The 17127-nt window shown below is 35.3% G+C and overlaps 2 protein-coding genes across 11 annotated transcripts in view; both read right to left on the reverse strand.

Annotated features, from left to right (window-relative positions):
- The window catches only part of LOC118179764 (uncharacterized), a 97490-nt gene extending 83004 nt beyond the window's left edge, over positions 1-14486 (reverse strand). For 2 of the 10 annotated variants that reach the window (XM_085822790.1, XM_085822800.1), the window contains exon 1: positions 13833-14484. Coding sequence is in view for 2 of the 10 variants with exons in the window: in XM_085822814.1 (XP_085678940.1) it covers positions 13833-13940 (108 nt within the window). In the remaining 8 variants the exon portion in view is untranslated. Of the gene's footprint in view, positions 1-5267; positions 5456-7721; positions 7930-13832 lie in introns of those variants that run through there. The other 8 variants (XM_085822796.1, XM_085822810.1, XM_085822830.1 and 5 more) reach the window with 6 other exon arrangements.
- A 794-nt stretch (positions 14487-15280) lies between these two features.
- On the reverse strand, positions 15281-16801 carry LOC146999379 (protein FAM200A-like). Its single transcript, XM_085822749.1, has 2 exons — positions 15947-16801; positions 15281-15856 (listed from the first exon to the last, which is right to left on the reverse strand). The coding sequence occupies exons 1-2, from the start codon at positions 16799-16801 to the stop codon at positions 15281-15283; spliced, it is 1431 nt and encodes a 476-aa protein (XP_085678875.1).
- Between the last annotated feature and the right edge of the window lie 326 nt (positions 16802-17127).

Below are 17127 nucleotides of genomic sequence, written 5' to 3' on the forward strand. Positions count from 1 at the left end.
GGAATATCTGTGACGACTGTCCGTGGCAGCGCACCGCTACCAATACCGTGGTTTTATACAGAATTCGGGTCAGGAGGCAAAGCCACGCTCGCTACCGATACCACCTGCCCAGTGGACCAGCCTTTACCCCCCTTGGTCCAACCATATAAAAGGTCTTCCCTCGGGGTTCTCGAACCACCAAGCTCAAATTTATTCTCCCCCAGAGTACACTGTCATGATATATTATCAAGCCAGCATTGCACCCCAGGGGGTATTTGTACTGTCAACTGGAACGAATTATTCCGTTTGCGATGTCATGTGACACGTCGCAAAAGCTTGAAAACAGTGACTTGTGGAGACCGCACACACGATTTTCTCATCTCTGTGTGGTCCGCCGCAAACCCTTTGCTGCATGTGCTGTTTCTTTACGCGTGTGTAAGAAATCTCTTGGCTTAGTAATACGAGTAGACTGTATCTTCGAATGTTAGCAAAATGGGTAGAATCTTTGTCGTGTTTCTTTTTGTTTCGGCCTCAAAAATTACCTGATGTTATCCTAAAATGCCATTCCAGTAAAAACATTATTTTACAGTTTCACGCCCTTCTTGTATGCATTCATAATTTCTTCTTCAATTTTGAAATCACTGATTTAAAAATTCCGAATCTTTTTCTATCCAGAACAAAGCTCCAGACATGATTAAAAATGCAGGACGGTACCAGCCAATAACCGGATGCCTATAACCTTACATTTAATGTTTTTGATTCGACGAAAAAGCAGTAAGCGACGGCTTTCACAAAGAAAATATCTACCAAGCCGCCCTTTATAACTCATTAACTATTACGCCTGCTGCCCAGACGGTATAGTGGTTAGGGGAGCCTACTTCGGTATCGAAGGGCCCGGATTCTAATCTCGGATAAGGCATAGGTATTTTTAAATGTATAGTGTCTTTCCGGCATGGAGGCACACTAAAGATATGGCGAGACGCAAGTCCTCTGGTATATGGGCAGTATTTTACACTCTCGTATTAGTGAATATTACTCCTTAGTCCTCTGGTATAGTCCTCCAATGGATTGGTGGTTAGGAAGAGGGGTTCCCACAGAAGGCATGTTCGAACCCCTACTGCGTTACCGAAGGGCCCTGGGTTCAAATCCTGGAGAAGGCATGGATGTTTGTAAATGTTTATTGTCTTTGTGGTACCGAAGTGCCCAGGTTCGAATCCCGGAGAAGGCATGGATGTTTGTAAATGTATAGTGTCTTTGCGTCATGAGGGCACTCTAATATATGGCAAGACGAAAATCCTGTCGTTTGGATTGGTGGTAAGGTAAGGGAAACGGAATAATCCTAGAGAAGGCATGTTCGAACCCTACTGTGGTACCGAAGGGCCCGAGTTCGAATCCCGGAGATTGCACGGATGTTTTGTAAATGTGTAAGGTATTTCTCCCGCCTTCATAGCAGTGGCGGCTCGTGGCTAAAATTAGTGGGGGTTCCAAAAAAATTTAACCTTTGTTTTAAAATTGTCTAAAAAGGAAACAAACATGTATAAAAATAAAATTTATTTTGAAATTTCACGAAATCTTACAAGAAAAAATTAAACATTTCTTAATTACTTTAATCAAAATTGTTACAGTTCAATCTTCGGCTATTCATTTAAAAATGAAATCCATTCTTTTTGTTTTAATTCGCGCGAAAAGATCAATAATTTTCTCCTCGATCTCTGGATGACAACTGAGGAAATATTTCTTTATTGAAAGCAATGCAAGCGCATTTAGTCTTTCCGAATTCCTAGTGCTTCTTAGAAAAGTTTTTATTCTTTTAAATGTTGAAAAGCAGCGTTCTGCCTCTGATGTAGTCATGGGAACTCTCAAGAGAATTTTTACCTGTTTCGTAATTTCACTAAGAACATCATCTAGATTATTTTCGAAGATAAATTTCAGTAAGCTCAATTAATTTGCAGTATTCATGGATATCAGACCTACAACAGAATACTTTTAGTTCAGTTTCAAGCTTTTCTTTGTCAATCATTAAATATGCTTCAGTGGTCAGTACTATTTCTTCTGTAGAATGTTCATTCCTAAAACTAGCGAAGCATTTCTTGTTTAACAATTTAGCAGCTGCTAAGTGTTTAGTGGAAGAATATAGTGGCGTGGTGGTTATGTGCTTGGTGTATATCCTCGAATTGACGTGACTCCTTTTCCTTAAACATAACCTTTATTCACACATACCATAACTTTAAACGCAACTGAAATAACGGAACGAAATAACAAAATCTACTAAACTAAAATTCAAACATCCTATGCTCCAGCTAAGGTCGAAGTGAGCTAGCTCACTACCGCGCTAGCAGTTTTTACATAAACCACATGACGTGGATTGGCTGCGCACGCAGTCGAACATTAGATTGCCACAGGAATATCTGTGCATTATAACAATACATAGTATAAAGTCATATTTCCTTAGCTTCTACCATCAGTGTCTTTGAAAAATTCTTACAGTACTTTGAGTTTCTTAATTCTAAAATAGCATTTTGAAATTTGTTATATATTCGTTAACTTTAAACACACTAATTTCTCTGGATTGCATTTAGTTGTATATTATTTCAACATGAGGCATCTGATAAAAAAGCTCTAGCCAAAACTTGAAATTATCATTATATAGGTTTTTAAAATTCCTGTTGCTTTTGCAATAATTTGATCTGCATTTGATGTTGATTGAATTTCAGCAAGGCAATTTTTTAAAGGTTGCAAATTTTCATGAACTCTGTTTATGGTCCGTTTGATGAAGTTCCACCTTGTGGAGGAATACCACACGTGCGGAGTAAAAAGAAATCACGTTTCCAACAACATACCAGAATTTCGGCACTGCAAGAGTGACAGTGCTCTCCTCGCTACCTGGCTCGCGTGCTGCTTTTTGTGCGCGCATGCGCAGAACAGCCAAACACCACGTTGCTGGAACTGTGAAGCGCGCACTTCCAAACAAACAATTTCATACCTTTTTCACAAAGTAGGGGATGGCAACTGACATTAAGCTTAAGGATTATGTATTGTAAAAGTATAAAGAAAGAATTAAAGACTAAAGGGTACACTATATTAAATATTAAAAATAATAATAAGCGGAAATAGGGGGTGCTGCAGTTCCACAGTGCTTATTACGAGTCGCCACTGCTTCATAGTGTAGTGGTCAGCACGCTCGGCGCGTATTCGAGATGTCCGTGGTTCAGTTCCAGACGAGGGCATTACATATTTCTTCAATTTCCTGATTCAATAAAATACCTAATGATTCTACAGTGACGCCCGAACTAAAAATGGGATGGACGACAATTCTCCGCCACCAGGATTTGGCGACTGGGTCCCCTAATTTCCAATCACCCTATAAAAGGGGGGAGTTTATAAGCAGGTATTTCTCCCGCCTGCGTAGTGCAGTACTGCGCCTCTCGGCGTGCATTCAAGAGGGGGAATCGAACCACGGACCTCTTGAATGCGCGCTGGTCCGTGGTTCGATTCCCGGCGAGGGCATTGCTCATTTTTCATCTCTTCTGCTTTAAAAATACCTAATATCTCTACAAATGTTTAGTGTTTTTGCGGAATGGAGGCACTTAAATATATCGCGAGCCGAAAGTGGATTGGTGGTAGGGAAGAGGAGTGGAGACCGTCGCGGCCCCAGATCTCTCTCCCTCAAATTGGGGTGGAAATAGCAGTCCAACCTCATTGAGGCTCTGGCAACCATTCTTCCATGAAAGTCACGGACCAGACGACGACAACAACGTAACTACGTCTCTCTGCTTCCTCTGCTATATATAATCTTGGTCAGTGTTGCAAACCAAAGGAAGGGTGATAAGCGATGTTAGTCGACATCGACTGAGAGAATTAACGGGGAATTCCCGAAACAGCATTCGTAAAATACGGAGAAAAATTCCTATGAAAGAACAATGTTCGTGAGATTATATGGTACTTAATATTACTGAAAGCGAATATAAGCTTACAACACCTAAAATCGCATGATGGAGGTTATAAATTCAGTTTTTATAATTGTCAAAATGTAGCATTCGAAATTAAACTTTCCTCCTTAATCCTTAAGTCCTTAATCCTTTTCTTTAATCCTTAAAGTCAAATTTTTGATTGCTCGAAACTTTTCCAGCATTTTATTTTCCTTTTCAGTACATCGAAGTTCGACTGCATAATTCCCAATAAATTAAAAAAACTCATGTTTAATACTTAAATATAATTTTTTTGTCAAATTTATTACATTTATCCTATTTTTCTTATAAAAAAAATTCTGAAAAGTTTTCAGATTTTAGATTACACCCGAATATTTTTTTAAAATTTTTTTTAACGTTTTGCGTGTTACCTTTTCTTATTAAATACTATGTTCTTCGCACTTAAACCATAAAATTCAATTCAACAGCAATATCACAAAATAATTTTAAAAGAGCACATCTTTAGAATTTCCAATATACAGCCAAAGAACGTCTGTATTCTTATATATTTTTTGACATATTCCTTCTCAACATATTTTCGCGCACTGGAGATAATTTTTTTCCCGTACAGTGTTGCCATTGCTCGCTTTGAAATCGTCGAGTTTGTTAATCAAAAATTCGTTAAAGTGTTACAAAATATGAAATAGATAACAAAACAAATTCCAAATTTGGGCTTCCAGATGCCCATATTCGGGTGAAAGATTACGTTATTCAAAACTGAATGTCTCTATGCAGATTCTTCATTATTTAATTTCTTTAAATATAATGCAGGGCTTAAGCATTTGTTGGCAACAAGCTGAAAAGTGATACGTCGTTTATAGTGACTGGAAGCAAAATGCCAAAACGAAATGAATAGCCTTTCTGGACTAATAATCCTGTCTTAATGTAGCATACATTCGGAATTCTGTGATCTTTTAGAGTGTGTTCATCTCAACCTTAAAAGCCTACACATTTTAAATGATCTTTACATTATCAATTAAACAATCAAGTGCATTTTTGCTGCACACGCAAATATGTATGTACACACTAGCTAACCTGAACCACATTTTGGGCAGACGTAGCACTTATTGCTGCGGATATTTAATTATAATTCGTTTAGATTTTAAAAGATTGCTATCAGCCTATTTTGCAGTGAATTAACATACCTTTTTATCAGTCTGACACAATACTTATTCATTTTAAATTAATAATTTAGATTAATCCATTACTAATTACATAAAAAGTTTAAAAATATTCAATTCACTTTTAGGTACACTAATATTTAACTCATAATTTGTTAAATAAATTAGAATTTCCTTGGGGTAAAGCGTCACTACTTACCTTAGAAACAAGGTAATTTTTTCCGTAATACAAATAAAATCAATTACGAAAACACATAGCACTTAAAAAAAAAATGACAGCGCTCTTGACTTTAAGGATTATTCCCCTCTGCGAGAAAACACCCTAACTTCGCGATTGACACACCCAACGAGACGATTTTTTAGCTTCAAATGGCGAGCACATTTGCTCTGCATGGAGAAAACGGAACCATATCAAGGTCAGATATGGAACAACCGAAACTGTTGTTGACAGGACAACGTTGGGAGATATTGCAGCATGAGTCGTAAATCGTTATCGTTGAGTTTTTGTTGCTAAAGGTAAACGGGAGCATAATTTATGTTCGACTTTCGAATTTTAATCTGTTGTTTGACGGTTTCCGTTATTAGGTTCTCAACTTTTTGACTAAAGCATATCATCTGAACAAAAATTGAAAAATTTAACTACCACCACCACATTTTACAGTGATTATTTTTCAGTTTCTCAATGGAGATCTTAAAACAATATATATTTTGCCATTTGCACAACTTATCGACTATTTGTGTTAAATATGCACACATAAAAAATGTTAGATTAAAAATTGGTTACCATTTTAATTATCAAAAATTATTATTTTAATTTTTTACCATTATAATCAAGTTAAATTCTAAAATTTAGTGCGAAATTTGGGTCTGTTTAAGATAGATCGATTTTTTTATGTCTGGCCTTATTTCACTTAGCTTTACCCGTAAATTAGGATTCACTTTTAATTAGCACAAAGGAGCACTAGCTCAGAAGTTCGTTTTGGCATTTAATTTCATTCTGGCATTTTGCGTCGATTCACTTTTCAAACTGTTGCCACCAAGTTTTATTGTTTAAAGTAATAAAAAAATGAAGAATTTGCATAAATGTATGTATGTTTCTCGCATTGTGATAAAACAATGGTACTTAGAGCCATCCAATTTTGAATAACGTAATCTTCCACCGAATATGGGCATCTGGGAGCCCTAATTTGGAATTTGTTTTATTATCGTTTCATATTTTGTAAAACTTTAACGATTTTTCATTAACAAACTCAACGATTTCAAAGCGAGCAATGGCAGCACTGTACGAAAAACAATTTTTTTTTTATTTCCAGCGTGTGCGACTGTGTATCGGAAATTCCAAAGATATGTTCATTTAAAAATTATTTTGCGATATTGCCTTTGAATTGAATTGTATGGTTTAAGTTCAAAAAACATAATATTTAATAAATAAAGGTTACACAGAAAACGGTATACAAACACCCCTATGGGCGTAATGTAAGATCTGAAAGCTTTCAGATTTTTGTTGTTGTCAGAGCCGCCGCGTGGGTATTAGGCGCCCTTGTTCAAATTGAAATTTGGCGCCCCTTTATGGGGTTCTGTTGCACTCATATAAAGTGCTGCAAATTATTTGTGAAATACTCTTTTATAACATTCAAAATTTGACTTTCGAACTGAAAAGCTTTAAAATTATAATATTAAAACACGTGTTTGTTTTAATGCTTTTTATTATTTCATAAATTTTAAAAACAAAACAATGATAAAACATTTTTAAGTAAAATATAAAAATTAGAAAATATATTCAAATATTAATTCTCCTAGCATTAGCAGCTACAAACGCGTGTATCAATTCCTTTATATTTACTTTATCCAAAATTTCGCTCTCTGTGGATATAAATGACAAGTCCGATAATCTCTCCTGCGCCATGGTAGATCGCATGTAGTTTTCTATAATTTTAAGTTTTAAAAAACTTCGTTCTCCAGTAGCCACCGAAACTGGCAGGGTTAAAGAAATCCGTAAAGCTATTGCAATATTTGGAAATGTATCGGTAAGATTGTTTTCATAAATACAATTTAAAACATCAGTAGGTGATATATACTCTTTGGTAAAGCATCGCAAAGATTTTATTTCTTCGAACAAATGTAATCTATCAATACCCTTTCCATTAACATTTTTAGTATCCATTAATTTTTCTTCTAATCCTTTTACAATGTTTTAAAATTTCATTGTCACTCCAGTTTTTTAAATTAGGTATATAGTGTACTACCTTGAAGTAACTGTAATGTTTTTTTAATTGACTGAATATTTCAGTAATTGAAGAAATAGTAGTGTCCAATATTATTATTACGTGTGTGTGTGTGTGATTATGGCAAAGCCTCGAGGGCTATCTGGCTAAGATGAGGGATGCCTTCGTGAACTTTCTAAGGGAAACTGGCCCGTATACACGTTACACATGGGGAAAACCACGAAAACGCCCATGCAGCCAGCCCGTTCGCGGGATTCGAACCTCGGACCGAACTACCAGTGTTCAGCGACTTTACCGCTCGGCCGCTGGTGGGCCCTATTATTATTACGTAATTAATCAACTACTGTTTATCGAAGTTGTCAGAATCCACTGACGTATGCAGTTTCTATTTATATCACTGATTTGAAAACAAGAACAAAATTATTTACCTGTTCTGATGCATCGTTGAATCTCACGTGATGTTTCAGCTGGCAATCTTCTTTACAGGAAAACCACAATTGAATTTCTTGACATCGCATTTTATTTACATAAAACATTCAAAAGGAACAAAATTAATATTTAAATACATTTTCTTGTACAGCCTCTCTTTTTCTCTTATGGCTGTACGAAACAATTTATCTGTCCATCACACGGAATCGAAAGCAAACAATCTACTGTTTACAAAAAAAAAAAAAAAAAAAAAAAAAAAAAAAAATTTAATTTCTTACTAATGGAACCTCTGGCGTCCTCTAGCGGGATAAAGACACTTTAGATGAACATTTAACATACTCCCACCTTTAATTTATGGTGAAAGCCAGAAATTAAACATTAAAATTAAATTTATATCGTTACTCAAAAATTAATAGAATGATATAAAACCAATATCTATGAAAATTTCAGGCAAAAAAAAAAAAAAAAAAAGTTAAAGTTCAAAAATTGAGTTGTGAAAAGTGTTCGTACAGTTCATCAGTTGGATTCCTGGGTCATCGTTCTTAGATATCTCCAAATGGCAAAGTTTACGAATCGGTCGTACAAAAGTTCCTGAAGAGGTTTTTACCTCTGCCATACGTGTACAACCATCTCTACTTGGAAACAATTTTGTGACTTTGCCTATTGGCCAGTTAAGTCTCTTTTGGTTGTCTAGTTCAATTAGTATTACATCACCCGTCTGGATCACTTGAGCCTTTTCTCTTGATTTTTGAATGAGATTTGCCAAATATCCTTTTCGAAATCTATTTCTCAATTGATCTTTTATATTTTGGCCTTTCCCGTATCTTTTTCGAAGCTTCTGAAAATTAATTTTCTCTAGATCAGGTATCCCAATTTCTTGGATGTCTTGAATAAAAGATGAAAGGAGTCAAAGGAATAAATTTATCAGATTCTTCTGAAATATATGTAAGAGGTCGATTATTCATTACAGCTTCAACTTCACATAATATCGTTTAAAGGTCTTCAAAATTGAGTGATGATCTAGCAAGTGTGTTCTTAAGAACTAAATGTTCAAGAAGAAGATTTTTTACGCAGGGAATGAGCCTTTTAGCAGAAATAATCCAATAATTTTCTTGAAGGATGGAATCAACAGTCTGGATAACAGCATGGCAGTTCTTTAAATGGCAGTCTCGTATTAAACAATTTACTACGTGATGTTTTGATGGCAACAAAATTGGATATTTAAACGAAAATTCGTCATCACGTTCTAACAACTTGGTTTTCACTCGTATTATGTTATTTTGATCTTTCACAACAAGACCTTTGACAGAACTTGAGACATCACCAAAATTTTCTAACTGAATTCTTGACCAAAGGAACTCTGCCTCTTTCTTTTCTTCGATCGAGAGCTCAGATGGGAAAAAATAATTTCTATTTCTACATTTGGATATGAATCTTTTCATCCAACAAATAATATTTACAAATCTGCAAAATTTCGAAATTCCTCATAATTCATGAATTGACCTACTTTTGTACAGGTAAATAATGATACTGCAGTTTTCTTTCTTTCTGACATAACTAAATCTTCATTAGGAACCTGTTCCGATTTGAGCCAATTATTTTCTTCGTCTTTTAACCATTTTGGTCCATTTTTACAACCACGAGATGGCAAGTCCGCCGGATTTAGATTACCTGGGACAAGATACCATTGGTATGATTCTGTGAGTTTGCATATTTCTCTGATTCTGTTACCCACAAAAGTACCCCCTTTGGTCATTTCTTCGTATCCATGCTATAACCGCTGAAGAGTTCGTTCAGTAATAAACTGGTATTGTGGGGACATCCAGAGCCTCACGAATATAGTTTGCTAATCTGGCTCCCAAAACACAAGCAAGAAGTTCTAGACGCGGGATTGTCAAAGTCTTTTTTGGCGCAAGTAGAGATTTTCTCCTAGAAGCTGTACCGAAATCCTATTATTATCTTCACAGGGCAGGAAAATTACTGTTGCATATGAAAAACATGTATAGACCATTTATCTTTATTTCCGTAGCCTATACGTCTGTTTACTTTTAAGTTAGATAATTGTTTCAATTCACTATACTATTTCTGAAAGTCCTTTTGGATCTTCTCTGGTAGCGGGGAATCCCATTCTGACTTCGCTGACCAGGCCTCCTGAATCATTAGCTTGGCTGGCAACAATGCTGGGTTGAGAAAACCGATGAGATAGTAAATACCTTGTGTTATAGACAAGATCTTCCGTTTAGTAGGATTTTCTGTTTCAGCATCAAATTTATTGCAGATCATTACACAATCCTCCTTTCTATCCCATTTAATCCCCAAAACCGAAACTGGAGTTGTAAGATCTTCTTTAAACAAACTTCTATTCTCAGTTGACAACGTTTCTATTTCTTCTACCGGACCGAATTGCCATAATCTCAAATCCATCTTAGCTTCAGCCATAATTTCAGTTGACTTTGAGATAAATTCTTCTAATTCGGATGCACTGTCTACGGAGGTTACGCAGTGTTGTCAATATAGAAGGACTTCAAGAGTTTGTCAGTAACTTTTTTGAGTTGTTTTGGATACTTGTTCAAATGGTATCTTATAACCGCGCTGAGTAAAAAAGAGCTACAAGTAGCTCCAAATAATACTCTGTTATATTGATAGACTTTAATTTTATTTTCCTTCTCCCACCATAAAGATCGCAAAAATCGGCGATCTTCTTCCTTAACTTCAATTTGGAGGAAGGCTCTTCTAATGTCGGATACAACAGCAACAGCCTTTTCTCGGAATCTCAATAATATAGCAGAATTTCTTCTATCAAGTTTGGTCCTTTGAAGAGACAGTCATTTAGGGATGGTGCTCTTCCAACTTTGCACGAGGAGTCAAAAACTGATAGACGTAGTAGCACTCTCTGGCTTAATAACTGGATAGTAACACAAGTAATGGCCTACTACTCCTTCTAGTTCCTTTTTTGAGACTTCCTGTATGACATTCTCTTTTTGCCATTCTATAAAGACTAGGTCATATTCTCGAAATTTATTTAACTTCTTCAGTCTTCTTGTAGTGCTAAACAACCTTCTTTCTGCTTCATTTCTATTAGAAGGAATGTTTGGGTTAATACAAGTCCATGGAAGACCAACACGATAACGCCCGTCTTCACTTCTCGTAAGTTCTTTGAAGAACAAATCATTGGCTAGCTCTTCTTCTTCCTTCTTAGATAATGTTTCAGCGGGATCATTAATTCTTATTGTTTCTAGCCGCCATAAATCTGGAATGCTAAGTTCTCTCAGAGATAAATTAGTCATCAACGTTTAGCTATACCACTATTCACGTAACCTTGGGATGGATTCTCTAACTCACCGCAAATTGTCCATCCAAGTTTTGTCTGAATTGCCGTTAGACCGTTGTTCAGCTGCTTCATTCGTCCTGTTAGGAGTTGGCCAATTAAAATTTCTATTTCAGGACACCTAGTACCAATATCTGACATCCATAATCTATGTTTCTTAAGCTCTTCTAGAACAGACCCCTTTGGAATGCGTGGAATGTTCCCACATATCTTTTCTTGGTCAAAAAATTCGGTTCTGATAACTGATTTGTGACCATTACCCGGTGCACTTAATTAAATTTTATATTTACTATGAGGTTTAGCTTCTATTTCTGCACCTCCAAATACCGTGTGGGTAATAGTTGCTGTGGCGAGAGGCTTAAGACCAAGTTCTTTCGCGGTGCTCTTTGAAACATAACTCCTTTGGGACCCACTGTCCAATAGTGCCCTAACCTCCTTTAATTTTCTTATTACCCTTAATTAGTATTTCTAGTGTCATGAGAGCTACTTCTTTTGAACACTGCTGATTTGCAAGTGTGTTTTGGATATTCGCTAGGGGTTTACTTTTATCACTAATTTCTTTCGTTTTACCTATCTCAGGACAGAAAAGCTCTGTATGAGGTTTTGAGCAGACATGACAGCGTACAAAAACTTAACAAGTTTTGGCACGGTGGCCAAAGCATAAACATTTCAGACAACAGTTCTTTTCCCTGACTTTCTTTATTTTTTCTTCCAGAGAGAACGATCTGGCGACTACGCAGTCCTTACTTTCATACGACTTACCACAGAACACACACGACATTTCTTTATCAGCGAATAAACCAGCTGTAGTAGGTACTTGTTATACCTTTTCAGTATTTTCTCTTTTACTCTCTCTTTTGGGATAATACTTTCAAAGCCTGATCTGGCTAACTGTAATCTTTCTTCACCCGCTACCTCCCTCTTCAAAAAGTTCATTAACAACGTTAAACTCGACTTCGGAAAACTCACTTCACTATCAGAATCTTCCTTTCCCCTAATATTGCATTTCTGCCATGCTCTTAAAATATCATCAGGTAAGCAAGATTCTATCATGGGGTGAATTACTTTCTATATCAAGCCCCATGGATTCTAAAGACCATAAATGTGCTTCTACCTTTGTAAATAAGTCACACAATGATAATCTGTCTTAACCCCTAGCTTGAACATTTGCTGCAATTAATTTCAAAAATTCCCTGACATACACTTTGATAAGAATTTCTTTGTCCCTATAATGATCTTGAAAAGCTCTCACAGCTTTTGAATAATTTTCTGAAGTTATCGGGTAACTTTCTAATAAATGCCTAGCACGAGTTCCAGGTTCTACAGCTTGTAGCAAATATTGGAACTTATCACAATCATATAATTCTTTGTCTTCATGTATCTTCTTAAACCGTACCCAAGGCCCACCAGCGGCCGAGCGGTAAAGTCGCTGAACACTGGTAGTTCGGTCCGAGGTTCGAATCCCGCGAACGGGCTGGCTGCATGGGTGTTTTCGTGGTTTTCCCCATGTGTAACGTGTATACGAGCCAGTTTCCCTTAGAAAGTCCTCAACGAAGGCATCCCTTCCCTTAGGCAGATAGCCCTAGTGTGCTTTGCCATAATTAAATACACCACCTAAACTGTGCCCCAAATGGCAAATAATTAATTAACTGAGAATCAAAAGGTTTTATATTCAATTTAGGTCATTTATACCGTTTATAGAGTTACTACTGACATCGGAATTACTAAAACCAGCGTCATTTGGAACTTTGTTTACATTTAGTAATTCACAAACTTTTCTTTCAGTTGTGATGAATTTATCAGAATATTCCTCACAACTTATAACTTCGGTTTCTAAATTATCTTCAGAGGCACTGTCCTTAATCAATAAATCTAGCACCTCTGAATCATAAGATTTTAACTCAGCAGTTATCATTTGTAACTTCACAATTTTATCTTTTAATACAGCTTTAACTGCTTGAGCATTTTTACTAATTTCGTTCTTTATAACCTTTACCGTTTTAGTGAAAGCACTGCGTGCCGTTGCACGTTTTTAATTTATCATATCAACATTCATTTTTACTTTAAACTTTACTCAAATATTTTATCTTAAATCTTAAAGTAATCCTTTTAACTTAATATTATTTCCTCAATCCTTAACTGGATTCTTACACAATAATTTTTTTAAGATAAAATTACTTTTAATCCAGAACATAAAACTTATACATTTTAAGCTGAAAAGGTTTAATCCTAGTATCCGGTGCACACGGGATTTGACTACTTTTGGCGACTTTATGATGAGCAGTAAAAACGGGACATATACGATGAGTAGTTAACGGGTCATTCAAAGAAAATATGTAGTTAAACATAGTATATACTATGTATATAATATATATACTATGTGTGTATATACATATACTATGTGTGTATAATATATATATAGACGTTCTTTGGATCATTTTTGGTGTTGGCGATAATTTTCAAAGTCGCGCCAAGGCTGCACCGTATACTAGGATTTTACCGCTGAAAATACTAACTATCTATTTTTATTCAACTTAAATATTAGTAAGCTTTCATTCAACAAAATGCATCTTCAGAAAGTAAACATATTTCAAGTACTTTCGATTTCGAAAGCATAAATATCTAGTTCTGCTTTAGGACAACACATCCTAATGGCGGATGCCAAAACTTTATTATATTACGTAATTAATCAACTACTGTTGATCGAAGTTGTCAGAATCCACTGACGTATGCAGGTTCTATTTATATCACTGATTTAAAAAACAAGAACAAAATCATTTACCTGTTCTGATGCATTGTTGAATCTGACGTGATGTTTCAGCTGGCAATCTTCTTTACAGAAAAACCACAATTGAATTTCTTGACATCGCATTTTATTTACATAAAACATTCAAAAGGAACAAAATTAATATTTAAATACATTTTCTTGTACAGCCTCTCTTTTTCTCTTATGGCTGTACGAAACAATTTATCTGTCCATCACACGGATTCGAAACCGAACTATCTACTGTTTGCAAAAAATAAAATTTAAAAAAAAAAAAAAAATAAGGTTTTAATTTCTCTCACTAATGGAACCTCTGGCGTCCTCTAGCGGGAGAAAGACACTTTAGATGAACATTTAACAATTATATTGTAAAATTCAACCTTAAATTTTTGTCTCGGATTGTTGATTGGTTTGTTCATCTTGAAATAGTTTCTTTTTAAACCTGTTTCGACTTTGTGGAAAATCAGTATCCACACCCAAATCATCAGCAACGATACTTGCATTGGCAATAGCATGTTCATACGCTTTGAAGTGTCTGGTGTGCAAATATAGAAAAATAACACTTCTCTGACTCCAATGGAACCAATATTTTATTCCTTACGATGTTATAGATTCTTATTCATAAGATTTATTTACATTTTACATGCACGTAGCATCGCGTGACAAAAACTCGAAGTTTGTTTACTTCGTTCTTCGCGGAGACTAGAAGGTGTTGCCATTCCGCTTTAACTAAATTTCATTAGAAACTTAACGGAACTGAAACGACACTACACGCTTCATCTGATCTACGATTATTGAGTTCTGATATAAGATTTTGTAAATTGTCAGTCACGATTTGTAAATCACATTTAGAATTTTGCATTATTTCATTTACCACATTTACTAAATTTAAAATATCGTGTCTGATGTTAACCAAATGTGCCAAATGAATTTAAATGACGAAACCATCAGAATCAACTTTTTTGCTTGAGTACTTCCACGTCTCTTGTTTGATCTTCTTGAATTAACGCTCTCAGATTTACTTTCAGATCGTTTTCCAACGGTCTTAAGGCCTGAATTCTACTTTTTGAAGTGGTTTTGGGATGGAGAGTGGTTTTAAAGTTGGGGTTTCAACATACGGTTGCAAAAAAGTGTGTGTGTGATTATGGCAAAGCCTCGAGGGCTATCTGCCTAAGGGGAGGGATGCCTTCGTGGAGGACTTTCTAAGGCAGTGGTTTCCAACCTTTTTGTACCGGCGCCCCCTTTTAAAAAAAATTGGTGTGCCCCCCTTTAAAAAACAAATTGTTGCGTCCCGTTAATTTATCTTAAAATCAAATTTCATAAATACTCAACTGATATTATAATTTATTTAATGGGCTACAAAATAATATACAATATTACGTAAAAATATAATATATTTATTATAAGAAATATAATAACAAAACAAAAAAAAGAATATATAATTAATACTACTACAACATAAAAATTTAATGCGACGGTTGAGCTTGTTTTTCAGCACAAATTTTCTCAAACCGTGGTATCATTGAAGAAATCGCTGTTCTCAGTTCCTTTTCAATCATTAAGCGAGATCGATACTTTGTTTTTAAGACAGCTACTGCAGAAAAACCAGTTTCACATAGGTAAGATGTTACAAATGGCAATAAAATTTCTAAAGCTTTGTTTGTCAAAGTAGGAAAATCGTCCTTTACTCGTAGCCAAAACGTAACAATATTATTTTCATCTCGAAACATCTGCTTTAATGTGCTATCACTAGATAAGTCAATTATCATTTCCTGCTCTGCTGTCGTAAGGCCAAAATCATCATATTTTTCAATCACAAATGGGTTTCTAATCCATTCATATTTGGACATGTCAAGATCTTTAAAGTACAACGAGAATTGCTTCCATAGACTGGTCAAATGATTATTAATAAGAACTTTACTTTCTTCTATTTCATCAGCAAGACAGGTAATTTTAAAAGTGGGAAACATGTCAAAGTTATTATTTGTCAAACTTATTATCCACAGTTCCAATTTTTTCATAAATGCAGTAATCTTGTCTTTCTGCGTGAAAGCATGAATTTGAGCCCCTTGCATTGATTTATTTAAAATACTGAGTCTTTGAAAAATATCAACTAAATACGCAAGTTTTACAAGGAATTTCGTGTCATAAAACAAGTGTGCTTCATCTCTATTATTATCACTAAGAAATATGGCGATCTCTTCTTTTAGCTCAAACACTCTTTGAAGTACTTTGGCACGAGAAAGCCAACGTGCCTCACAATAGTATAGAAGTGATCTATATTCTGAACCCATGTCATCACACAATTTTGCGAAAAGCCTTCCTCTTAATGGGCTATTTTTGATAAAATTTACAACTCTTGTACTAACTTCAAATACTGTTAGTAGATCTTCACCCATATCTCTTGAAACAAGTGATTGTCTATGAATCATGCAATGCGTCCAAACTGCACGAGGAGCCACCTTTCGAACTAATGCCTGTAGACCAGCATTTTTTCCTGCCATAGATGGAGCTCCATCTGTGCATAGTCCAACACAGTTCTCCCACAGAATGCCATTTTCATTAAAAAAATTATCAATGATTTTAAAAACTTCCCTTGCTGTAGTATTGCATTCAATAGGTTTACAGAATAACATGCCTTCTCTAACATCAGTTTCCACAACATATCTTACATATGTTATCAAGTGTGCATCCTTAAGAACATCGGTAGCCTCATCTGCTTGCAACGCGAAAGAAGATAGTTTTACTTTTTCTATTAATTGATCACAAAGATCTTCAGATATATCGGATATTCGTCTTCCCACCGCATTATCTGCAAGTGGAATGATTTTAAGTTGATCAGCATATGATTCACCGAGCATCGTTTCTATCATGTCAATAGCTGCACGTAGCACCAAAGTTTCTCCTATTGAATGGGGTTTTTTGCATTTAGCAATTCTATAAGAAACTTTATATGACGCAAGCAATGCTTTTTGTGTTACAGACATGGTCTTTGAAAACATTTCTTGTTGTTTATTTAAATTCTCTAATTTTCTTTGGAAAAATTCTCTTGTCTTGCCAATGTGATCTACATATACTTTTTCAAGATGTCGTTTTAATTTATTTGGTTTCATGCTGTCGGAGGCCATTTTCTATATTTAGGTTTACTATTTTGCGAAGATGTATTTCCGATATTTTCATCATCTTTTCTTTTGCCCTCTGCTTCTGCTTCATTTAATTTTCTTTTCAAGCCAGTTACTTATTTATCCATCTAAAAGGGGTATTATTTTAAATCAATGACTTTATATTAATTTAAAATACAACACAATTAAAT

Source organism: Stegodyphus dumicola, chromosome 1 (genome assembly GCF_044657685.1).
Source record: "Stegodyphus dumicola isolate Sdum_Otavi_A_Nest chromosome 1, ASM4465768v1".
NCBI lineage: Eukaryota > Metazoa > Arthropoda > Arachnida > Araneae > Eresidae > Stegodyphus > Stegodyphus dumicola.